Source organism: Polypterus senegalus, chromosome 2 (assembly GCF_016835505.1).
Source record: "Polypterus senegalus isolate Bchr_013 chromosome 2, ASM1683550v1, whole genome shotgun sequence".
Lineage (NCBI taxonomy): Eukaryota > Metazoa > Chordata > Cladistia > Polypteriformes > Polypteridae > Polypterus > Polypterus senegalus.
Window position 1 is genome coordinate 12,165,401 of NC_053155.1, and position 25,798 is coordinate 12,191,198.

Sequence of the window (25,798 nt, forward strand, 5' to 3'; positions counted from 1 at the left end):
GCAGCATCCATTAGTTGGCAGCAGAATATTGTCCTGAGCGTGATTTGGGCTTAACACTTTACATCAGGTCATAAACAGCTTATCTTGAAAGACACTCGGGTATAACCGTTTTTACATGAGCCAGAGAGACGCTCAGAATTAAAAAACATAGAAATATTTATGAGTTTTTGCAGCATCGTGTTATTTTATCTATTAGATGGCAGCAGAATACTGTCCCGGGCGTTAACATTCTACATCAGATCGTTACAGCTTATCTCAAAAGACTCTTCGGCATAACCGTTTTTACAAGGAATTTCCATCCTGAGAAATGCTCAGAGTTAAAATGCATAGAAATATTTATGATTTTTAGTCGCATGATGTCATTTCATCCACTAAATAGCTCCAGAATTCTCTCCCAAGGGTTATTGGGGTGTAACGCTGTAAAGCAGATCATAAAACTTCACCCCAAGTCTGACTCTGGCTTAACTTTAATTACATTGAACTCCAAGACCAAAGTCATACTCAGTTAAAAAAACGATAGAAGTGTCATAAATCTGTGACTTAGGGCAAGCAAATGGTCAGCACACCAGAAAAATAAAATAAAATAATAATAAAAAAAAAAACAAAACTGCTCATCAGAACCAAATATTCTAAACCCTCAATCGAAGACAGACTTGTCCATTTCATCTTAACGGTGGCAGTGCAGATAACAACGGGAGTGCTGTTGTCAAAACGAAATGAGAAATGACCCAAACAAAAATCGTGCAAAGCAAAATGAATACTGTGGTCAAAAATCATTTGATCACAACGTCCCAACTCCCTAGACCGAGCAGGAGCAGGAGGTCATGCAGGCAGTGATATGAGTATCCGCTGGGTACCTACAGAGGGTGGTGAGATGGAGACATCCAGGATTTCCACAGACGATATTGACGATAGCCCAGCCATGTTGTGTCCACTTCACGTTGCTAACCCTTTGCATGGCAGCCCCTTCCTGGAATCCATGACCTGCTCCTTGGTCAACAGTAAACGTTTCCCACAGAGTCAGATTACACATTTCTCCTTTCTGATCTGCGGGTATTATTTGCTTGCCCGACGTGGTACCAACTTCCTTATCCCCATATTGCATTCTGTCGGACACAAGTTGCTTACACTTCAATTTTCATTTTGTACAGTGAATGGCAACATTTGGAAAATAAAATCATAGCTGACCTGCAAGGCATCTTCATGAATCTGGAGAGAGGACTGCAGTCAGTCGACACGTACAACTTGGCCAACAGCCTGAACCACCTGAAATGGACAGGTAGGCCCCATTGATGCTTGATATATGAATGGGTCGTGTGGGCCTTTGTGTTAGGAAGGAGCTGCGAGGTGATTGGTTGATCAGATGTGGTAGCCCTCAAATGCTAATTCTTCCAAGAATGGGAGTGTAAAGCTTGAAAACCATGTCAGGTCCAAAGGCCTATTATTATTATTATTATTATTATTATTATTATTATTATTATTATTATCCATACACCATATTGCAGCATACAGTCCCACAAAATAACAGGACCACCACAATGCAACATACACATAGACATGGGACGAGTGCCAGACAGATGAAGAACTCTACTATACTATAAAAAGAGAAATAAATAATCATACTTTCTACTTTTTCAAGATGCATTTTCAAGTCAGATCAAGCAACTTTATTGTCATGTGATCCAGCATAGGAAAGGCACTATATAAGTAAAATATAAACTGCTCAAAAAAATGAAAGGAACACTTTGAAAACACATCAGATCTCAATGGGAAAAAGAAATCCTCCTGGGTATCTATACTGATATAGACTGGGTAATGTGTTAGGAACGAAAGGATGCCACATCGTTTGATGGAAATGAAAATGATCAACCTACAGAGCCCTGAATTCAAAGACGCCCCAAAAATCAGAGTGAAAACATGATGTGGCAGGCTAGTCCATTTTGCCCAAATTGAATTGCAGCAACTCCAAATTGTACGCAGCACTTTGTATGGCCCCTGTGTTCTTGTATACATGCCTGACAACATCGGTGCATGCTTCTAATGAGATGACAGATGGTGTTGTGGGGGATCTCCTCCCAGATCTGGACCAGGGCATCACTGAGCTCCTGGACAGTCTGAGGTGCAACCTGGTGGCATTGGATGGACCAAAACATAATGTCCCAGAGGTGTTCTATTGGATTTAGGTCAGGAAAGTGTGGTGGCCAGTCAATGGTATCAATTCCTTCATCCTCCAGGAACTGCCTGCATACTCTCACCACATGAGGCCAGGAATTGTCGTGCACCAGGAGCCACTGTACCAGCATAGGGTCTGACAATGGGTCCAAGGATTTCATCCTGATACCTAATGGCAGCCAAGGTGCCTTTGTCAAGCCTGTAGCGGTCTGTGTGACCCTCCATGGATATGCCTCCCCAGACAATCATTAACCCACCACCAAACTGCTCATGCTGAATGATGTTACAGGCAGCATAATGTTCTCCATGGCTTCTCCAGACCCTTTCACTTCTGTCACGTGCTCAGGGTGAACCTGCTCTCATCTGTAAAAAGCACAGGGCACCAGTGGTGCATCTGCCAATTCTGGTATTCTATGGCGAATGCCAATCGAGCTGCATGCTGCTGGGCAGTGAGCTCAGGGCCCATTAGAGGACATGGGGCCCTTGGGTCACCCTCATGAAGTCTTTCTGGTTGTTTGGTCAGAGACATTCACACCAGTGGCCTGCTGGAGGTCATTTTGTAGGGCTCTGGCAGTGCTCATCCTGTTCCTCCTTGCCCAAAGGAGCAGATACTGGTCCTGCTGATGGGTTATGGACCTTCTATGGCCCTCTCCAGCTCTCCTAGAGTAACTGCTTGTCTCCTAGAATCTCCTCCATGCCCTTGAGACTGTGCAGGGAGACACAGCAAACCTTCTGGCAATGACACGTATTGATGTGCCATCCTGGAGAAGTTGGACTACCTGTGCAACCTCTGTAGGGTCCAGGTATCACCTCATGCTACCAGTAGTGACACTGACTGTAGCCAAATGCAAAACTAGTGAAGAAACAGTCAGAAAAGATGAGGGGGGGGGAAAATGTCAGTGGCCTCCACCTGTTAAACCATTCATTCCTGTTTTGGGGGTCATCTCATTGTTGCCCTCTAGTGCATCTGTTGTTAATTTCATTAACACCACAGCAGCTGAAACTGATTAACAACCCCTCTGCTACTTAACTGACCAGATTAATATCCCATAAGTTTCATTGACTTTATGCTATACTCTGATTAAAAAGTGTTCCTTTAATTCTTTTGAGCAGTATATTATTATTATTAGTAGTAGTAGTAGTATTTGTATTATTATTATTAATAATAATAATAATAATAATAATAATAATAATAATAATAATAATAATGGTATTATTATTATCCATACACCATATTGCAGCTTACAGTGGCACAAAATAACAGGATCACCACAGTGCAACATACACATAGACATGGGACGAGTGCCAGACAGGTAAAGAACTTTACTATAATATAAAAAGAGAAATAAATAATCATAATTTCTAATTTTTCAAGATGCATTTTCAAGTCAGGCCAAGCAGCTTTCTTGTCATGTGATCCAGCATGGGAAAGGCACTATATAAGTAAAATATATTATTATTATTAGTAGTAGTAGTAGTATTAGTATTAATAATAATAATAATAATAATAATAATGTTCTTATTATTATTATCCATACACCATATTGCAGCATAAAGTCCCACTAAATAACAGGACCACCACAATGCAACATACACATAGACATAGGACGAGTGCCAGACAGGTAAAGAACTCTACAATACTATAAAAAGAGAAATAAATAAATAATAAATAACAGGTAGGTGAATAGATAGTAATCGTTTGAAATAGATATTAATGCATAAATAAACAAATATTAACAAGTAATAATAAAAAGCGTCAGTATTATTCAGTGTAACGAATGCTCCTCAAATACATTTGCTACTAGGAGCAGGTCAGACGGTAGGGGGCAGCACTGAGTTTAGTCCGGATGTGATGGTGCGGGTCGGCTCCACTCTACCGGGTCTGTCCGGGAGCCCCTTGAACCCGCCGAGAACGTACCTGAGGGATGAGCCTCACAGATGAGGACACTGACACAAAGCAAGGCTTAGGTGCAAAAGTGGATCAGTGCTTTTATTAATACAGTAAGTGTCCTTCCATTATACATAAATACTGTAGTCCATAAAAATGGTGCAAAAGTGGAGGTTTAAAACAAATAAATAATCCCTTAAAATGAGGTTAAAATCCTAGGCAGCTGTCTGTAGGTTTCCATTTTGGTTCGACTTCCTGGTAGTGCTAAGGACCCGTTGGCTCGTTGCTTTACGACTCTCCCATTGGCTCTTCTTTAAAATTATGATTTGATTTCTTATGAGGTGTCCCGACACCTAAAACCCCTTCCTATGCCACATCCCTAACATGACTTAAGTTACCTCAGCGTGTAGCGGGGGGTCACTCTCAGACCTGACACAGTCTTGGAATCAGGGTCAAGAGATATGTGGTCATGTTGGGAGGAGGGATTGGAGGAAATCTTCAAGCAAACGTGTGACTACCACAGACAAGGATGAAGGATGAGGTGCATGTCCATGGAGATGGGGGGCTGAGTCTGTGCAGGGCAGTCCCTCTAAAGGGCGCAAGGGAAAGAAGGAGCAGAGCCATCTATAGCAGCACAGAGAGAAGATTCATGAGAGAATCTGGACCACCTGGTTGAATGATGACCACAGGTAACATCACTGATGATGTACACTAGCTTAGTTTTAGTAGGTGGGGCACCTAAGAATCACGTACCCCCAGATTAAGATGGACTACTTCTGTTGGACTGGTAAATGCCCTGCTTACAAAGACCCCTAGGAGGACACACTGGAGAAAACTGAGCACATGCAGTTAGAAATGGAGCTCAATGCAGACCGGAATCTCCACTTTGAGGCACAATCCGTCTGTGGAAAGTAGAAAATCCGATCCACCGTCACCTCCTGGGCATAACAGATAAGTGTGGCACTCTGATATGAACACGCTGCTCAATGTCTATTGTTCTGAGCTTTTAGTGAGAAGCGGAAATCAAACGATAAACCGTATCAAATAACAAACACGCACACCATGGCCTCTGGACAGCCTCGAGGGACGATCCCTTTGTATCTCTGCCTGCACTGACATATGTACAGCATGTAAGAGCTTCACGCATGGCGAGTGACAGCACTGAGGTTATGTTGTGAACACAGACTGGTCCTGGAAGTCATGGCAGCAAAGTAATTAAATGAAAGAGGAGATGGGAGAAAAATAATCAAGGAGGGTGACTGGCATGTGGACGAGAGATAAGACGAGAAAAATGAGAAATGGGGCGGGTGACCTGAAAAATCACGAGAGTGCATTCACGGGCCACAGACGACTTGTGCAAGAAGAACATTCAGGTGTCTGTCTGTCTATCTATTATATAGCGCCTTTCACAGCTATCTATTAATTATATAGTGCCTTTCATATCTATCTATCTATCTATCTATCTATCTATCTATCTATCTATCTATCTATCTATCTATCTATCTATCTGTTATATAGTGCCTTTCATGTCTATCTATCTATCTATCTATCTATCTATCTATCTATCTATCTATCTATCTATCTATCTGTTATATAGTGCCTTTCATATCTATCTATCTATCTATCTATCTATCTATCTATCTATCTATCTATCTATCTGTTATATAGTGCCTTTCATGTCTATCTATCTATCTATCTATCTATCTATCTATCTATCTATCTATCTATCTATCTGTTATATAGTGCCTTTCACATCTATCTATTTATGTATTATATAGTGCCAAGTGAAAATTCAGAAACAGAGTCATGACACAAAGAATAAAAGGTAAAAAGACAAAATGTTATCGAAAACAAAGTCCAGTGACCAGATGGTGCGCTGAGCAGATGCAGGAATGATCCAGTGCCACATTGCTAGCCCTAAAGCTTTTGCAGGCCTTTGCAGGGATACAGGTGGTCCCATAGCTGCAGCATTGAGGGTCCCACCCCATTATGCTGAGCATAAACAGAGCAAGGTAGATAGGACAAAGAACTGATAAATACGTACCTGGCATAATAGATTAATAAAAGCTAAGAAATGATTCAAACAATATTTCTATGACAATAGTAAGGATACATGAAAAGAAGAGACACTTGAGCTGAGCTGAGCTGCAGCCTAACACAGATGGAGGGACTCAGCGTTCAAATCCCATGCAGAGGCCTCTTCCTCCCCTCCATTTTCTCCTCTTCTTTCTCAATTGCGTTCTCCGAGTTCTGCCCTCGCCAGCCCCCTGCCAGACTGAGCCTTAGCCCAACTTTCCACTAGACCACCCCTTGGCCAGGTGCCCTCTGCAGCCCTCATACCCGGGGCACAGTTCATGTACAGATTGTGTTATTTTATTGCGCCCCCTGGCTGAGGGTTCAGATTTGTGTGTTATGTCTGTTTTGTTCCTTCTTGATTCTTTTATTTAGGTTCCTGTTACTTTTATTTTTCATTTTGACTGTGCGTGTAGGCTGCCTGTGTTTTGTTGGTGGTCTCCCAAGGGACGAGGCTATCTGACAGTCACCACCAGGAACTGCACTTAGACATCCAAATGTGTTTCTTTGTAAAGTTCTGTGCTTTTGTGAACCTTTAATATTTTTTTACCTTCTTGCTCCATTTTTGGTTATTATTTGAATATCTGAATTTGGGAGCCGTTTGTGTTGGAGATTGCCTTAAGAGTTACAGGCAGCTCCTTTTTGTCTTTTGTGCTCCTTTGGATATCCACTCTTGTGGAAGAGCGTGTTTGGTTGAGAATTGTTTTTTATTATTATTAGTAAAGACTCTGTGTTTGCTCTTATTACTCACCGGGGTTTGATGGTGATTTCTCCCTCTAGTGGACATTTTTGGAGCAACGTGCTTTGAGGGTCCCAGTTCATTTAATCAGTGAGTATCATGAAGAACAGGAATGAGTGGCCCACGTTATTACAGAAGCGTCGTCAGCCTTCACTGATGGGTCGTTTTAGGAGTCAGGCGTGTGAAGAACATCCACACGTGTGTGACACAGAGTGAGTCCACGAGGAAGGAAACAGCATCTTCATCTGTCACGTCTTCTTTCTTTTAGTTAACAAGCAGCAAGACCTGGAAGAATTTTTCCAGATGGTGATCAATGCTATCGACGTGGAGGATGTAAGAAAGGTAAGGGCACTACTGCCACATCGCCACATCTTCGGGTTCAGTTTGCTTTTTGTTGTTAGCCATTGCCAAACTAATTTTAAAATTATAAAAGATGACTTAGATAGATAGATAGATAGATAGATAGATAGATAGATAGATAGATAGATAGATAGATAGATAGATAGATGAAAGGTGCTATATAATAGATAGATAGATAGATAGATAGATATGTGAAAGGCGCTATATGATAGATAGATAGATAGATAGATAGATAGATAGATAGATAGAATGAAAGGCGCTATATAATAGATAGATAGATAGATAGATAGATAGATAGATAGATAGATAGATAGATAGATAGATATGTGAAAGGCACTATATGATAGATAGATAGATAGATAGATAGATAGATAGATAGATAGATAGATAGATAGATAGATAGATAGATAGATAGATACTCTATTAATTAGCAGGGAGGAAAAAAGCTCTCCATGACAAAATGTCACAGCCCCCGGCTCAAGTGTCTTTTCCTTTGATGTTTGCTTTTCATTGTCTTATTTTAAATGTTATTTTGTTCTATTTTGTTTATTTATTATCCCCCTTAGCCTTACGTTTACTCTGTTAAGACACATTCACACATAATTATTAGTTTAGTGTTTTAGCACTAGGCCAGAATGCTTCTAATCCGCTAGCTGTGGTACCTTCTAAGATGAGCTGAAATCTAAGTAGCCAGCATACATCTCATGTTTGTAGAGCACCATGCAATGTGTATGTCTCTATTTTATGACAGCAGTGTGAATGTTTGAGATGCACCATCTGTTAGAATGAAAAATGTAATGCAAATTTCTCTATTCTATGCCATTTGGTATGGGAATCAAACAAGCAGTGTGAATGTTTCAGATGCACCATCTTTTTGGAATAAAAAATGCAATGCAAATGTCTCTGTTCTATGACCTTTGTTATGGGATTCATACCAGCAGTGTGAATGTTTGAGATGCACCATCTGTTGGAATGACAAATTAAATGCAAATGTCTCTGTTCTATGACCTTTGGTATGGGATTCATACAAGCAGTGTGAACGTTTGAGATGTGCCATCTGTTGGAATGACAAATGCAATGCATTTTATTACTACAAACGCCTGTGATGCACCATCTGGTGGACTGACAAAGACAAAGCAACTGGACAAACACACTGACTTTGTTAAGATGTACTCTTTCCAACGACATTATTCACCAAAGCGCTTTAGCAGCGAGCAGTTTAGAAAACTCCTACATGCAGCAGTTCCCGAGTGTTTTCTGGCAAACGCTTGCTCCATTGAAATGAACAGTAACGTTCGTAAAACACTACTGACAAATAAAGAGCATTTTGCAGCATATTTATAGGAAGTGTACTATCTCTTCCTGGAGTGAAGCTGCTCACCGAAACTAAAACAATGCACATGTGTGGCCCGGTCACCTCATGAGTAGTGACAGCTGTTGACAGAGACGTCGAGCACGCATGTAGCTTGCAATCAGGTGACAGGAGGTGAATAAAGGTTAAAGATTTTCTTTTGGTTTTAATCGTTTAGTTCCAGATATTTTAATAAGCAGGCGTAGTGGTCACGCGGAGATGCCGTTCCTGCCTCACGGTCCCAAATGTGTGAGGTTTGCTCACTTCTGGGCTGACTGCTTGACTGCGGACGACTACCAGAGGTGTGACAGTAACTCTTCTCAATTAAGAAAATACGTTGAGCCCGTCACCAATGGTGTAGTACTTAGTATCCATTCCCCGTCTTTTCCATCTCCAACCCCACCCTCTGGGTATTTCTATCTTCTTAATCTGTCAGACGTGGTTGATTTTTGTTTTCTTTCAGGTCTATGAAGTCGCGCTGTTGGACTCTCTGACGTGTCTCAGATGCAACACGGAGACGACAACCATGCTGTCTTATCTGGACATCTCGTTGCCCCTCTCGATGGACGCATCAGCTCGGCTGGTGAGAATAAAAATTCACAGTTCACTCGTGTGTTCATTCAAGGGTGGTCCATTTCAGCGGGGTCTTCCCCAACAGACAGAGGGTCTTTCATGTGTGCTTGATCCATTGTTGATTTTGTCCTCACTTAAGATTATGCCACGATGAGTGTGAACGCGTTTTTTTCAAGTTGGTGATGTGCTAATTCTACACACGCAGTGCCCGGCCAAAGTGTTCATCCGGGGGCCGTCTTAATAGCATCAAAGTAGAGCACTGGGACCCCCGTTTTGATAGCTAAAGAGAAACATACATAGGCATCTCACTGTATGCTGTGGACTAAGCCCCGGACACAGACAGGCAGACATGTTCCAAAACACCACCACACGTTTACTTTACAAACTATTTACAAAAGTCAGTGCACACAACCCACTTTACCCCAAGTGCAGGCCTCGCACACACTTTGCCTCTTCTTCAGGCCGCCTCCACTCTCTTTTCTCCTGCTTTGTCCACTCCTCACCCGACTCCAGCCTTTAATGAAGGGAGGAGGCCCCTTTTATCCACACCCGGATGTGCTTCCTGGCAATCTCCCACCGACACGCCCCCATGTGGCAGAAGTGCCAGCTGTATCCCCGGAAGCACTCCGGGAGTCCCTGCTCCTCTTCCCCCCAGCACTTCCTGGTGTGGCGGAAGTGCTGAGGTCCAGGGCTCCAAAGGCATGGGGCGCCCCCTGGTGGTGACCACGGGCCCTACAGGGTGGAGCTTCAAAGCTCTGTACCAATGGCGCCCAAAGGAACTAGGGTGGTCGCCCCCAGATGTTCTGGGGAAGGTGCAAGCCCTCCTCTGGTCCTCCTGGGCGTCCCGGCCGGGTCGCCACCCCAGCCACCTCTGACAATGCTAATACATACAGTCATATGAAAAAGTTTGTAGACCCCTCTTAATTCTTTGGAATGCTGTTTCTCATTGGCTGAACTTCCTTTTAATATCTGACATAACTTATGGACACAGTAGGATTTCAGCAGTGACATGAAGTTTATTGGATTAACAGAAAATATGCGATATGCACCATAACAAAATTAGACAGGTGCATAAATGTGGGCACACAACAGAGATATGACATCAATACTTAGGGGAGCCTCCTTTTGCTCCTTTGATCCTCCAGACGCTGTCCTCCTGTAGCCTGTGATGAGTGTCTGGACTCTGGATGGAGGTATTTCTGACCATTCTTCATACAAAATCTCTCCAGTTCAGTTCAATTTGATGGACAGCCTGCTTCAAACCATCCCATAGATTTTCGATGATCTTCAAGTCAGGGGTCTGTGACGGCCATTCCAGAACATTGTACTTCTCCCTCTGCGTGAATGCCTTTGTAGATTTCCAACTGTGTTTTGGGTCATTGTCTTGTTGGAATATCCAACCCCTGCGTAACTTCAACTTTGTGACTGATGCTTGAACATTATCCTGAGGAACTTGTTAATATTGGGTTGAATTCATGCGACCCTCGACTTTAACGAGGGCCCCAGTCCCTGAACTGGCCACACAGCCCCACAGCATGATGGGACCTCCACCAAATCTGACAGGAGGTAGCAGGTGTTTTTCTTGGAATGCGGTGTTCTTCTTCCGCCATGCAAAGCGCTTTTTGTTCTGACCAAATAACTCCATTTGTGTCTCATCAGTCCAAAATGACTCTGGCTTGTCTAAATGAGCATTGGCAGACAACAAGAGACTCTGTTTGTGGTGTGAGTGCAGAAAGGGCTTCTTTCTCATCACCCTGCCATACTGATGCTCTGAATTGCAGAACGATGTACAGATACACCATCTGCAGCGAGATGTTCTAGCAGGTCTTTGGAGGTGATCTGTGGGTTGTCTGTCACCATTCTCACAATCCTGCCTCTCCATATGCCACTCCTGTATTTGTCTTGGCCTGCCAGACCTGCTGAGTTGGTTTAACAGCAACTGTGCCCGTGGCCTTCCATTTCCTGATTCCATTCCTTACACTTGAAACTGACAGTTTAAACCTCTGAGATGGCTTTTTGTAGCCTTCCCCTAAACCAGAAGACTCAACAATCTTTGTTTTCAGATCTTGTGAGAGTTGCTTTGAGGATCCCAGGCTGTCCGTCACTCTTCAGAGGAGAGTCAAAGGGAAGGAAGCACAACTTGTAGTTGACCACCTTAAATACCTTTGACCACTCGTGATTGGACACTCCTGCCTATGAAGTTCAAGGCTTCACGAGCTCATCCAACCAAGTCATCAGCACTGAGCAGTGACAGGCATTCAAATCAGCACAATGACAAGGGGACCCACATTTGTGCACAGCCAGCTTTCACATTTGATTTAATTTCATACGACTAAATACTGCGTCACTAAAAATCTTTGTTCGGAAAACACCGCAGTGCTCCGATGTTCCTAGGAAGTGAAAGACAAGCCACTGGTATCTTTAGTGTTGAAAGGAGAGTCCATTATTATGCAGGCTGAGAGGGGCTCACAAATCATCATTTCTGGCGCCGCATCCGAGTGGCAGCCTTTCCAGCAGCTCCGTATATGACTTTATCTTTTTACCTTTTTATCTCTATTTTTCTCTATTTCACTGATCACTTCTACCACTTTCTTTAATGTGGAATTGCTCCCTGGACACTTTTTACTATTTTACTATTTGACATGGATTGTTACACTCCGAGAATCGCCTATTCAAGTAGTCGGCTTAAAGCACTGAGAAGAAATACTTATGCCAGTGTGGTTCCTTATTTACCTGACGAGGTAAGAAGACAATATCGGGGCAGCCGAGCCGGCGCAAAGATAAAAGATAAGATTAAATCGAGACAACTTGAGAGAAAATGGCGTTATAAACCGTCGGTGCCTTCTGTGATCCTGGGAAATGTGAACTCACTACCAAATAAGATCGACGAACTGGCTGTGCTGGTGAAAATGTCAGAACCTACAGAGAATGCAGTTTGCTGTGTTTTAGTGAAACGTGGCTAACGCCTACCATCCCAGATGCTAACGTGGAGCTACCCGGGTTTAGCACAGTTAGAGCGGACAGAGACGCAAGTACCTGCGGAAAGAAGAAAGGAGGAGGACTCGCTCTCTATGTCAATACAAAGTGGTGCAACTCAGGGCATGTAAACGTTAAAATCTCCAACTGTTGGCCATAAGTCTGCGTCCCTATTACTTGCCCAGAGAGTTTGGACACGTGATTGCTGTTATTGTTTACATCCCCCTCCGGCGAACGCGGAGATGGCGAGTGACATCATCCATTCCGCAGTTGCTAAGTTACAAACGCAGCACCCTGAGGCACTTGTGCTAATCGCTGGAGACTTTAACCATGTAACGCTGGACAAAACATTACCTGCCTTCTCCCAGTATGTGGATTGTAACACTCGGGGAAACAGGACTATCGACCTACTGTATGCAAACGTTAAAGACGCATACAGCGCCACCCCACTGCCTGCGCTTGGGAAAGCAGATCATAACCTGGTTCTGCTTCAGCCTCACTGCAAACCAAGAGTGATAGAGCTACCTACAACTACACGCTCATTCAGGAAGTGGTCCTCTGAGGCAGAGCAGGCTCTGAGAGACTGGTTTGGAACTACAGACTGGGATATATGCAGGGTCACATAGTGAGAACATTGAAGAGGCTGTTGAATGCACAACTGATTACATCAACTTCTGTATGGACATTGTAGTTCCAGTAAGAACAGTACGCTGCTATGCTAACAACAAGCCATGGATTACAAGTGACATCAAGGGCCTTTTGAACCAGAAGAAAAGGGCTTTTAAAGGTGGTGATCAGCATGAGCTCAAGTGCGTGCAGAAGGAACTCCGAGTCCAGCTCAGGATGGCGAAAGGTGCAGTGCAGGAGAAAGCTGGAGCAGAAGTTGCAGAACAACAGCATGAAGGAAGTGTGGGATGGGATGAAGATTATCACTGGCTGCAGCTCGAAGTGGGGGGCCACCATCGAGAGAGATGTGGAGAGAGCAAACCAAATGAACAACTTCTTTAATAGGTTTGATCCACCTAACCCACTCTCACCTCAGAGTACTGCATCCTCCAACCATCCTTCTGCTGATACCAGCATAGGTGAGACATCCCCACCCACAATTACAGCAGCCCAGGTAAGCAGAGAGCTGAGGAGACTTTGTGCCAGCAAAGCAGCGGGTCCAGATGGAGTATCGCTTGTGTGCTGGAGCTGAGGAGTCCTCTGCAGAGCTTCTTCAACCTGAGCCTGGAACAGGGGAGAGTCCCGAGGCTTTGGAAACATCTTGTATCACCCCAGTCCCAAAGGTATCACGTCCTAGTGAGCTGAATGACTTCCGGCCTGTTGCTCTGACGTCACATGTGATGAAGACCATGGAGCGGCTGCTGCTTCACCACCTGAGTTCACAGGTCCACCACGCTCTCGACCCTCTGCAGTTCTCATACCAGGAGAAGGTGGGAGCGGAGGATGCCATCATCTATATGCTACACGATCCCTCTCCCACCTGGACAGAGGCAGTGGTGCTGTAAGAATTATGTTTCTGGACTTCTCTAGCGCCTTCAACACCATCCAACCTCTGCTTCTTAGGGACAAGCTGACTGAGATGGGAGTAGACTCACACCTGGTGGCATGGATCGTGGACTATCTTACAGACAGACCTCAGTATGTGCGTCTTGGGAACTGCAGGTCTGACATTGTGGTCAGCAGCACAGGAGGGCCGCAGGGGACTGGACTTTCTCTGGTCCTGTTCAGAAAACGTACATCGGACTTCCAATACAACTCGGAGTCCTGCCACGTGCAAAAGTTCACAGACGACACTGCTATGGTGGGCTGCATCAGGAGTGGGCAGGAGGAGGAGTACAGGAACCTAATCAAGGACTTTGTTAAATGGTGCGACTCAAACCACCTACAACTGAACACCAGAAAACTAAGGAACTGGTGGTGGATTTTTGGAGGCCCAGGCCCCTCATGGACCTCGTGATCATCAGAGGTGACTGTGCAGAGGGTACAGACCTATAAATAGCTGGGAATGCAGCTGGATGATAAACTGGACTGGACTGCCAATACTGATGATCTGTGTAAGAAAGGTCAGAGCCGACTATACTTCATTAGAAGACTGGCATCCTTCAACATCTGCAATAAGATGCTGTAGATGTTCTATCAGACGGTTGTGACGAGCGCCCTCTTCTACACAGTGGTGTGCTGGGGAGGCAGCATAAAGAAGAGGGACACCTCACGTCTGGACAAACTGGTGAGGAAGGCAGGCTCTATTGAGGGCACGGAGCTGGACAGTTTGACATCCGTGGCAGAGCGACGGGCGCTGAGCAGAATCCTGTCAATCATGGAGAATCCACTGCATCTACTGAACAGGATCATCTCCAGACAGAGGAGCAGCTTCAGAGACAGACTGCTGTCACCATCCTGCTCCACTGTCAGACTGAGGAGACCCCACACTATGTGACTCTTCAATTCCACCAGGGGGGGTAAACGTTAACATTATACAAAGTTATTGTCTGTTATACCTGCATTGTTATCACTCTGATATTTAATATTGTTATTATCAGTATGCTGCTGCTGGAGCATGGGAATTAAAAAAGTATCTATCTATCTATCTATCTATCTATCTATCTATTATATAGTGCCTTTCACTCTATCTATCTATCTATCTAACTATCTATCTCTTATATAGTGCCTTTCACATCTATCTATCTATCTATCTATCTATCTATCTATCTCTATCTATCTATCTATCTATCTATCTATCTATCTATCTATCTATCTATCTATCTATCTATCTATCTATTATATAGTGCCTTTCACTCTATCTATCTATCTATCTATCTATCTAAACATTTTCATATGACTGTATTGTAGACACCAAAAAATGTCACAAAAATGCAAATTACAAATATACTGGAAATCTGACTAACCCAAAGGGTATCATTCTAAATTCAGAAAGTCCAGTTTAGTAAGTCCAGGTGACTTAGTTGAGCATGCAGGAGATGCGCTGAGTAATCTGAATGGTGATTTTATTTCATTTATGATAGTCAATGGAGGGTCAGAGACGACCGTCCATTGTCTCTACCAAAAAAAAAAACAAAACAAAACAAAACCAAACCAGAGACGGTCCTATTTCAGTTTCAGTTTTCTCGTGTCCCGTGGCAGTCACGGATGAGGGCTCACTATGATTTACACGTTCCCTGTTCCAGTTAAACCTGTTTTCACTCCTAGGAGGGAGCGCTGCAACACTTTTTAGAGGAAGAAGATATGAAAGGTGAAGACAAGCCGTTCTGTGAGAAATGCAAGACAAAACAAATCATGAGAAAGGTAAACTCACCTCGCAAATCGACGCATTGTAGGTGTGGGGGCGGCGGGGGGGGGCAGATTGTTATTTTTATCAGGTGTCATCAACAACTGATAACATCAAAAATCTTTTTAAGTGTCACATACATGAATACAATTTACGTTGAAGAAAACTGTTCCAAGTAGTGTCTTGTCTGCTGTTGTCAGTTTGGAGTCAGGAGTTCATCTGTCACTAGCTGGTAGCCGAAATTTTAAATAAGTGAGTTATATTGTGATATTTAAAATGATGAAGATTGAGGAAATAAAGAGTGAGATGGTAAGGTTAGGGTGACACCTGATAAAATATTATTGGTTTACTCAGTAGAAGTGGTTTACAGGAAAGAAAGAATAAAAAATGTGATGTGGCCAGTATGTGACTGTTACCTGCTAACATGCGTTTAGGTGTTTAATTGCTGTCATTGCTGTTTCTGCATTATTACTTTTCACATTTTTATGTAATTTATTTAATGTTGCTTATTATTGGATTCCTTATGTTCTGTCTCTGTGAGTTTCCTTATACAGTGATCCCTTGCTATATCGCGCTTCGACTTTCGCGGCTTCACTCCATCGCGGATTTTAAATGTAAGCATATCTAAATATATATCACGGATTCTTCGCTAATTCGCGGATTTTCTTTTAATTTAAAGTACATGCTTCCTCGGTTTGTTTGCCCAGTTGATTTCATACAAGGGACGCTAATGGCGGATGGCTGAGAAGCTACCCAATCAGAGCATGTATTACTTATTAAATAAAACTCCTTAATGATATATGATATGCTTCCTGAGCGGTTGTTTGCTTTTCTCTGTCTCTCTCACTCTCTCTGACATTCTCTGCGCCTGACGGAGGAGATGTGAGCAGAGGGGCTGTTTGTTTAGAAGATACGGACGCTCCTCTAAAAAAATGCTGAAAGAATACCTTCACATTGCTCCCTTCTTTGCAGCTGTTTTATCGCCATGCTTCGACATACTTAAAAGCCCAACATGTGCTGACTTTGATGATTCAGCTTAAGGATTTGGAGTTCTTGATTGTGTTTTGGGACTTGCTTGCTGTGGACTAGTCTTTAGGAAACTCCTTTTGTTCCTTTGTTCTGCTCTGTTGAGTGTTTGTGCCTAAAGTGCTGGGGTATTGTACCATGTTAGCCATTATGAATGTAGTGAAAAGTCAAGCAAAATGGCACCTTTTATTGGCTAACTTAAAAGATTACAATATGCAAGCTTTCTATCTATCTATCTATCTATTATAGAGTGCCTTTCAAATCTATCTATCTATCTATCTATTATATAGTGCCTTTCATATCTATCTATCTATCTGTTATATAGTGCCTTTCATATCTATATATCTATCTATCTGTCATATAGTGCCTTTCATCTATCTATCTATCTATCTATTATATAGTGCCTTTCATATCTATCTATCTATCTGTTATATAGTGCCTTTCATATCTATCTATCTATCTATCTGTTATATAGTGCCTTTCATCTATCTATCTATCTATTATATAGTGCCTTTCATATCTATCTATTATATAGTGCCTTTCACATCTATCTATCTACAAAGTACGTATCTATCTATCTATCATAGAGTGCCTTTCATATCTATCTATCTATCTATTATATAGTGCCTTTCACTCTATCTATCTATTATATAGTGCCTTTCACATCTATCTATCTATCTACAAAGTACGTATCTATCTATTATATAGTGCCTTTCATATCTATCTATCTATCTGTTATATAGTGCCTTTCATATCTATCTATCTATCTATCTATTTCACATCTATCTATCTACAAAGTACGTATCTATCTATCTATTATATAGTGCCTTTCATATCTATCTATCTATCTATCTATCTATCATAGAGTGCCTTTCATATCTATCTATCTATTATATAGTGCCTTTCATATCTATCTATCTATCTATCAGTTATATAGTGCCTTTCACTCTATCTATCTATCTATCTATCTATCTACAAAGTACGTATCTATCTATTATATAGTGCCTTTCATATCTATCTATCTATCTATCTATCATAGAGTGCCTTTCATATCTATCTATCTATTATATAGTGCCTTTCATATCTATCTATCTATCTATCTGTTATATAGTGCCTTTATATCTATCTATCTATCTATCTATCTATCTATTATATAACATCTTTAACTCTATCTATCTATCTATCTATCTATCTATCTATGTGTTATATAGTGCCTTTCACTCTATCTATCTATCTATCTATCTACAAAGTACGTATCTATCTATTATATAGTGCCTTTAATATCTATCTATCTATCTAAAGGAAAAAAAATCAAAATAGGATTCAAGAAAAAAACAAATGTTAAAATTTTTCAAATGCAAACAGAACATCAGAATGTCACGCGACTCAATTAAACAAATTAATAACATAAGATATTCTTCAGCCATGTACTTCAAAAGTAATTCACAGAAAGGAAATAAAATGAAATGCAAAGAAAAAAAATTTAAAACAAAACAACAATAAGATTCAACCTCAACTCAAGAGAAAGATAAAAAGCCATTTAAAAAAGAAATTAGAAATCCCGCTGAAGTCCGTCTTTTCAATCCAGCAGCCCATTCCTTAGCACAAGACACTCTTCCCAGCTTGCTTCCTCCTTCTAAACGGATCCTAACGACTTCTTGTTGTGTTCTCAGAAGGTTTTGTGCGTTCCCTTCAAGCGCTGATCAGGTTTCTTCCAACTCCCACGTGGCTCACCCACTGCATTATGGGAGGTGCTTTGGGCTTCTTCGAGTGGAGTAAACTGAGTCGCTGTGCTGCTCGTGTGATGTGTGGCCGCCTTCCTTTATTCACATTTTGACCTGAACTCCCAGAACTCCATTTTCTGCCTCGTGACCTCAAGACTACAGTTGAATTCGTACAAATGAAATCCCGAGCTCCTCTGTGTATCCACTGTTAGTGTTTGACGAGACTCTTCCTATGAAATACTGAGATGCCATCCAGATTCCGCCAGTGTTGTTTTCCTAAAGTACGTGACAAAGAAGGAATCCAATTGTTTGTCCTCATGACGGTAATTCAGCCTTTCCTTCTGTTTCTTCAGAAAGGCTCCTTCGTGACACTTCCTCAGGTCCTCGTCATTCATCTGAACAGATTTGTCTACGACATCCAACATCAGCGGCACGTGAAGCTGGAAAGGCCAGTGGACATTCCTCATACTTTACGGTTTAAAAAGGTACCCATATTTGGTTTTATTTTGATTTGGTACACTTTATTAATCCCCGAGGGGTCACTATCTTTTCACACGACCTTTTGGGGGGGTCAGAGCACAGGGTCAGCCATAGTACGGTGCTCCCGTTAAGGACCTTACTCAGGGGCCCAGCAGATTAGGATCCCTTCTGGCAGTATCAGGGTTTGAACCGACAATCCTCCAGATGGCAGCTCAGATCCCGTAGCCTCAGATCCACCACTCCACCTATTGTTCCTATTCCATTTGCTTTCCATTACAAAAATTCATTCCCCGTTTATCCATCTTGTCACATTTGTGCAATGCCAGCTCCTAGTCTTGCTCATGTTGTGATACGGAGACAGCGACTTGCTTAGATGGTGTGAGGCTTTCAAAAGAAGCCCAAACAACAGGCCAGGGACCTTCACTGGCCGGCCCCAAAGGGGCTCACCCAAGGCGGAAAGTCCGCTAACTACAATCTGCAGGATGCGGCTTCTCTAGGCCTAACAATGGGGAGCTTGTTATTAAATGTGAACAAATATACAGTAAAGTCCCAAAGTGAACAGAAATGACTTACAAGGGGGAAGAAAACTGCGAACCTCTGAGTAGAGGGCAAAAAGTAAAATCTGTAGTGTTCAGGGGGCAAAAGACCACCCAGACTCCATTGGGACTGCCTAACATAAATGCAAAATGTAACGCATTTAATTACTATACATATTACAAAATTGTAATGTAAATGTCAACTCTGAGGTCTGCGCTGATGAATTCAACCCATCTTAGAAGGGTAACACAGCTAGCGCTAACTGAACAGCTAATAAATGAACAGAACGATATCTGAAAAATAGAAAACAATGCAAGACAAATAAAATTTAAATAGGAGCTGGGGAGGAACCCATACTTGTTCATAACATGGGACAATTAAATATGTTGCATTTCTGCAATCCAGGTGTTGCAGCATTGCAAGGGCACTGTGGATGGAGAACATCCAGTCCTGTCATCCACAGTACTAGTCTGTGGCTCCACTAGGGGGCGCCCTGCACAAATGAAAGACAAATAAAAGAGCAAAAAGAAGACAAAATGAAACAATGAACTGGGAAGGAACCCCAACCTGTTCATAACACGGGTCAATTAACACTAGAATTACCAGAGCCTACGAAAAAACTCGTAATTCCGTCCCACCTTAAATCTCTTCTTAAATCCCTTCACACCTCTCCGCCAGCGTCCTTTGTCTTCTAAATGTGCTGATAAAGAGAAGCTTGGAGCAGCCGGCTATTCCATCCCCTCACCAATTTAGAACGTGCACGAACTTCTCTCAGCTCACGCCTTGATTGAGTATCTGGGAGTGAAGTGGAGTTTTAGAGTGGAAATAATAGATCGTTGTTTGGAACATACGCATTTCATGTCTGTTCCGTTTCTACAGTAATCTGTGTCAACACATTGTTAAAACAGAAACGTTTTTTATATTCTAGTAGTAGATGACAAAATGTAGGCATAAACTATATAATGTATGAAGCCTGAAGTCCAAATAGCAAAGAAACATTTTCACAAGAATAACACAATAGTTTATTGTAACTGCCTCTGTGGTTCATTAGACTCAGCCCCCGCTTGGGAATCAAAAGGTCACGAGTTTGATCCTGCGCCCCTCCGTTTTGAGAAATAAACTGCTCTTAGTCTTACTGTTTTAGAATAAAAGCATACATTTGATTTCAGTCTGTAACTGCCGGTGCAATTTATGATCCTTGTAAAGGTTAGCTTTTTTTTTTATTCACTTTTCATTCTCTCAGTCGCGTTCAGAATCAATCCATACAACCCCATCTGACACGGCTGTTTTCACTAAAGACGCGCTATAGCTCTGCAGTGTACCACGATGCATACTAACGCCCCACCCAAGGCTGCTGACACACAAACGCTGGCGAAGCTGCCTTCTTCGTATCTCACCGTCACTTGATTTTCTTTTTATTCAGTTTTATTGAGTGTTCCTGCCAGTCCCCGCATGTTGCTGTATGCTGTTTCTTTTGTACTCCAGGACATGCAGAGGAAAGAATGGTAAAGACCAACTTCGGCGCTATATGCAATCATCAGACACTCCCCATCTGCCCGTGTCGTTCAAACACAGGAACATATATTGGTGTAAAAGTATATTTTTATTCAAGTGCACTTTTTCCATCGCCTTTTCCTGTAAGAAGCAATGTCTCTCTCTCTATGCTGTGGTTTCTATTACACACCTGAAAGAAAGAGACAATATATGTGAAAATATCCAGCATACAGCAACATGCGGGGACTGGCAGGAACACTCAATAAAACTGAATAAAAAGAAAATCAAGTGACAGTGAGATTCGAAGAAGGTAGCTTCGCCAGCGTCTGTGTGTCAGAACCGGGTGGGGGGGGCGTTAGTATGCATCGTGGTACAGCACAGAGCTATAGCGCGTCTGTATTCTGTTTCTTTTGTACTCGAGGGCACGCAGAGGAGAGAATAGTAAAGAGCAGTAAGTTCGGCGCTATATGCAATCATCAGACACTCTCCATCTGCCCGTTGTTTTGTTATACTTTTCAATACTTTTTATACTGCTCAAACGGGCATGCTCAAAAAATACACGTGTAATGCCACGAAAAGTGCACGCAGACACTTCATTTCTCAAACAAAACAAGTGCACTTTTATTCAAAACTACCTGTATAACCGAAGAAAAAAGAAAGCAAGTTACAGTAGGCGATTGATACGACACCTTGCATGGTGCAATGCTAAGAAGTGCAGATTTTCATTCCGTGCTATATAAAATCATCACGTTCAAATATTAACAGTTCCCACACACCCAAGGACCGTACTTCCTACATTTACGACACGTGTACTTGTTGCCGTGTACACACCTCTCTGTGCTATGGTTTCTATTACACTGAATGAGCACCTCACACTGTACTTTCTTCCCTGGCTGAAGGTCCCGCATCAGAGAATTTCCAGTTCCTGCATAAATTCACACCCGATCTGACGCTGTTCGTTTTCAAATAATATTGCATTAGTGCGATTATATTTTCACATGTATTGTCTCTTTCTTTCAGGTGTGTAATACAAACCACAGCATAGAGAGAAGTGTGTACACTGCTTCTTACAGGAAAAGGCGATGGAAAAAGTGCACTTGAATAAAAGTGCACTTTTGTTATACTTTTACACCAATATATGTTACAATAAACTATTGTGTTATTCTTGTGAAAATGTTTCTTTGCTATTTGGACTTCAGGCTTCATACATTATATAGTTTATGCCTACATTTTGTCATCTACTACTAGAATATAAAAAACGTTTCTGTTTTAACAATGTGTTGACACAGATTACTGTAGAAACGGAACAGACATGAAATGCGTGTGTTCCAAACAACGATCTATTATTTCCACTCTAAAACTCCACTTCACTCCCAGATACTCAATCGAGGCATGAGCTGAGAGAAGTTCGTGCACGTTCTAAATTGGTGGGGTGATGGAATAGCCGGCTTCTCTTTATCAGCACATTTAGAAGACAAAGGACGCTGGCGGAGAGGTGTGAAGGGATTTAAGAAGCGATTTAAGGTGGGACGGAATTACGAGTTTTTTCGTAGGCTCTGGTAATTCTAGTGTTAAGACCCAAGAAACAATAAAGACCTTTTAATTATATGTTGCATTTCTGCAATCCAGGTGTTGCAGCATTGCAAGGGCACTGTGGATAGAGAACATCCAGTCCTGTTATCCATAATGCAATTCTGTGGTTCCACTAGGGGGCGCCCTGCACACATGAAAGACAAAAAAGTAAAAAAGATAAAATGAAACAATTTAAGCATGAACTGGTGAAGGAACCCTGACTTGTTCATAATAGGGGTCAATTACAATACAATTCTGAGGCTCCACTAGGGGGCGCCCTGCACAAATGAAAGAAAAATAAAAGAGCAAAAAGAAGACAAAATAAAGCAATTTAAGCATAAACTGGGGAGGAACCCCCAGTTCAAACAGTGCCACGCCTTTGTGTAGCCATCTGAGTGGCATCTGGAAGTTCTTGTCATGAGTGATTGTGGGATCATACTTAAACGCCCGTTCTGGTTACATGATGTATGAGACTGGAGGTAGCTTTTTTTTACAAGGGGCTCGGCTGGTGGGAAGGAGGCAGACATGGGTTTTGAATTGGAGGGAGGTTTGCTGAAGTAGAACAGCCAGGTGACTTGTTCTGTATCACCTCATGGGGATATTTATGGACTTTATTGCCATGAAGTGGAGTCTTCCACATGAGGAAAGAAGTCTAAACCCTCCAAAAGGCTTCACTGGCCAGAGGCCTCACCCCTACAGGCTTAATCCCACAGCTGGTTGAACAACAGACACACTGCTGCATTTTGAATCATCTGCAGCAGTTAGGTGACACATGTCAGTGCTCCTGACAAAAACAAGCTGGTTTGGTGACACATGTCAATGCTCCTACCAGCAGAGAGATGCAGTAATGCAGATAGGAGAAGACCAAAGCATAGACCAGGAGTTGTGCTGCTTACTCCATCAGATATGGTCAGATCTTATAGAGAGTGAATCTTCAAGACTCAGAGACTATGTAGTCAGTGAAGGAGAGCTAGGAGGTACACCTGAAACACGTCCGGACTGAGATTTAATACCAAATGGAGGTGGCATCACCAGACACTCTTCAATAGCAGATCTGAGTGGAAAAGAAGGAGCACAGGACCTCATGAGTGTCCACATATATTGAGGTGCAGACCCACTGACTACTGTGTAGACAAGCATCAAGGATTTGAACTTAATACATATTTCTACTGGGAGCCAATGTTGTGACCTGAAAAGGGAAGTGACATGGAATGACCTGCCCACCTTGGCTCGCTGTACACCAGATGTGACACTAAATTTTGAATAATCAGCAGTGGCTTGGTGACACATGTCAGTGCGTCTACCAGCAGAGAGATGCAGTAGTCCAGATGAGTGAAGACCAAAGCATAGAGTAGGAGTTATACTTCTTACTCCATCAGATACGGTCTGATCTTATAGAAAGCGAATCTGCAAGACTGAGAGACAATGTAGTGAGCGAAGACGAGCTAGGAGCTACACATGAAACGAGTCTGGATTGAGATTCCATACCAAACGGAGGTGGCATCACCTGATGTTGTTCAAAAGCAGATCTGAGTAGATGAGAATATGCACAGGACCTCACAAGTGTCTCCATATGTTTAGGCGCAGACCCACTGACTACTTTGTAGGCGAGCATCATTATTTGACCTTCGGTTACATTAAGCCAATGTAGCTATCTGGAAAGAGGAGTGATGTGTGCCCACCTTGGCTGGCTGAACATCAGATGTGACACTGCATTTGGAATAATCAGCAGCAGCTTGGTGACGTGTGCCAGCTTACCTGCCATCAGTGTGTTGCAGTAGCCCAGACTTGTGTGACAAGACCAAAGCCTGGACCAGGAGTTGTCCTGCGTACTCCTTCAGATACGGTCTGATCTTATAGAGAGTGAATCTTCAAGACTGAGAGACAATGCACTCAGTGAAGGACAGCTAGGAGCTCCTGTACACATGAAAAGGGTCTGGATAGAGATTTGATACCAAATGGAGGTGGCATCACCAGATATTTTTCAGTAGCAGATCTGAGTGGACAAGAAGGAGCACAGGACCTCACGAGTGTCCACATATATTGAGGTACAGGCCCACTGACTACTCTGTAGATGAGGATCAAGGATGTGAACTTAATACATGTCGCTACTGGGAGCCGATGTACTGACCTGAAGAGGGGAGTGACATGCAGTGACTAGCCCACCTTGGCTCGCTGAACACCAGATGTGACACTGCATTTTGAATGATCAGCAGCAGAAGAGAGTTGCCGTAGTCCAGAACATGATAAGACCAAAGCTTGGACCAGGTGCTGTGCGATTTACTCCTTCAGAATCTGCAAGACCGAGAGACAATGGAATCAGTGAAGGACTGGTGATCATCCATCACCACCCCATGGTTAAGCACCAGCTTGGCAGGGGGTTAATGATAATGAGCTGAGCTGAACAGAGATGGGGCCGGTGAACAGACGGACAGGCTGGGATAACAAGAAGGGAAACCATCTTTGTCTTTGCCAGGCTGAGCTGGAGATGGTGTTCCATCATCTAGTTTGAGATATTAGTGAGACATGCCGGGAGTCTGGTGGATACTGTGTGGTCCTCTGGAGGGAACCAGAGGTAGATCTGCATATCATCAGCATGGCATTGAGAAGATAAGCCGTGGGACAGGATGACAGGCACTACGTTCACCTGAGGGACTGGCTTTGTCATTTTAGCCCACCTCATGCCCTACTCTGTCTACATGGTGCCTACTTCATCCATCAATTCCCTCACTGTTTGGTGGGCTGAGTCAGCTGACCAGCGCCTCCTATAGTCCACATGACACATGAATAGCGATGGGCTCAGCATTCTGGAGTGGCTGACTTACACAAGAAAGTTCTATTATTCTTCAACATCTCAGTGTTTCTGTGTTTTTGTTTTGCAGGATTCGGTGGGCTACGTACCGGTGTGTCAGACTGATGAGGTAAACATTGCCTTTTTTCCTACTGTAATAATTAATATCCTTGTCACTCTTTCTATTATATCAGCTGTTTTATTGCATCTGGGCGTAACGTGATATTGTTCTCCATGAAGATCTTTTCGTGTTTACTCTTCTTGAAGGGTCCAAACAATAGGGGCAGGTGCGAGTCAGCATTTGTGACTTGATGTCCCTCGTAGCCACAACACAACCACAGGTGCAGTCACCTTTTCTTCTCCTTCATGCAAGGCTGGCATCATTCACAATCAGAGGCTGGGCCAACTTTGAGTGGCCTCGAACTCCTTGAGGGTGACAGCTCATTTTTTTTTTCTCTTCCTTGACTTGTTGTCACCAGTCACCTTCCAGGGCCCTTTGTTTCTCTTTTTCTGTGTTCTCTATCTCCATACCACTAAGGAGATTCAAGATGATTGGACAGTTCAGATCCAGAAGAGATTCTCGGCATTCAGTAGTGCGTCCATCAAGGCTGAGAACAACCAAGTGCTCCAAACTGATGACTCCATAGTGCGGAATCTTAGAATCCAGCAGTTAAAGTCAAATGCCTCCTTGGGAAGAAGGTGACCCACACTGAGGCTAAGTTGGAACAGATTCTCACATTCTCCTTCCTG

General features: G+C 42.7%; 1 protein-coding gene across 4 annotated transcripts in view; it reads left to right on the forward strand.

The window, feature by feature from the left end:
- Nucleotides 1-25,798, forward strand: part of LOC120522721 (ubiquitin carboxyl-terminal hydrolase 47-like) — a 69,033-nt gene that overhangs the window by 17,537 nt on the left and 25,698 nt on the right. For 3 of the 4 annotated variants that reach the window (XM_039743468.1, XM_039743469.1, XM_039743481.1), the window contains 6 exons: nucleotides 1,152-1,279; nucleotides 7,141-7,214; nucleotides 9,047-9,166; nucleotides 15,346-15,441; nucleotides 18,528-18,659; nucleotides 25,140-25,178. In XM_039743468.1, the coding sequence (XP_039599402.1) occupies nucleotides 1,152-1,279; nucleotides 7,141-7,214; nucleotides 9,047-9,166; nucleotides 15,346-15,441; nucleotides 18,528-18,659; nucleotides 25,140-25,178 (589 nt within the window). The remainder of the gene's footprint in view (nucleotides 1-1,151; nucleotides 1,280-7,140; nucleotides 7,215-9,046; nucleotides 9,167-15,345; nucleotides 15,442-18,527; nucleotides 18,660-25,139; nucleotides 25,179-25,798) is intronic. The other variant, XM_039743476.1, reaches the window with a different exon arrangement.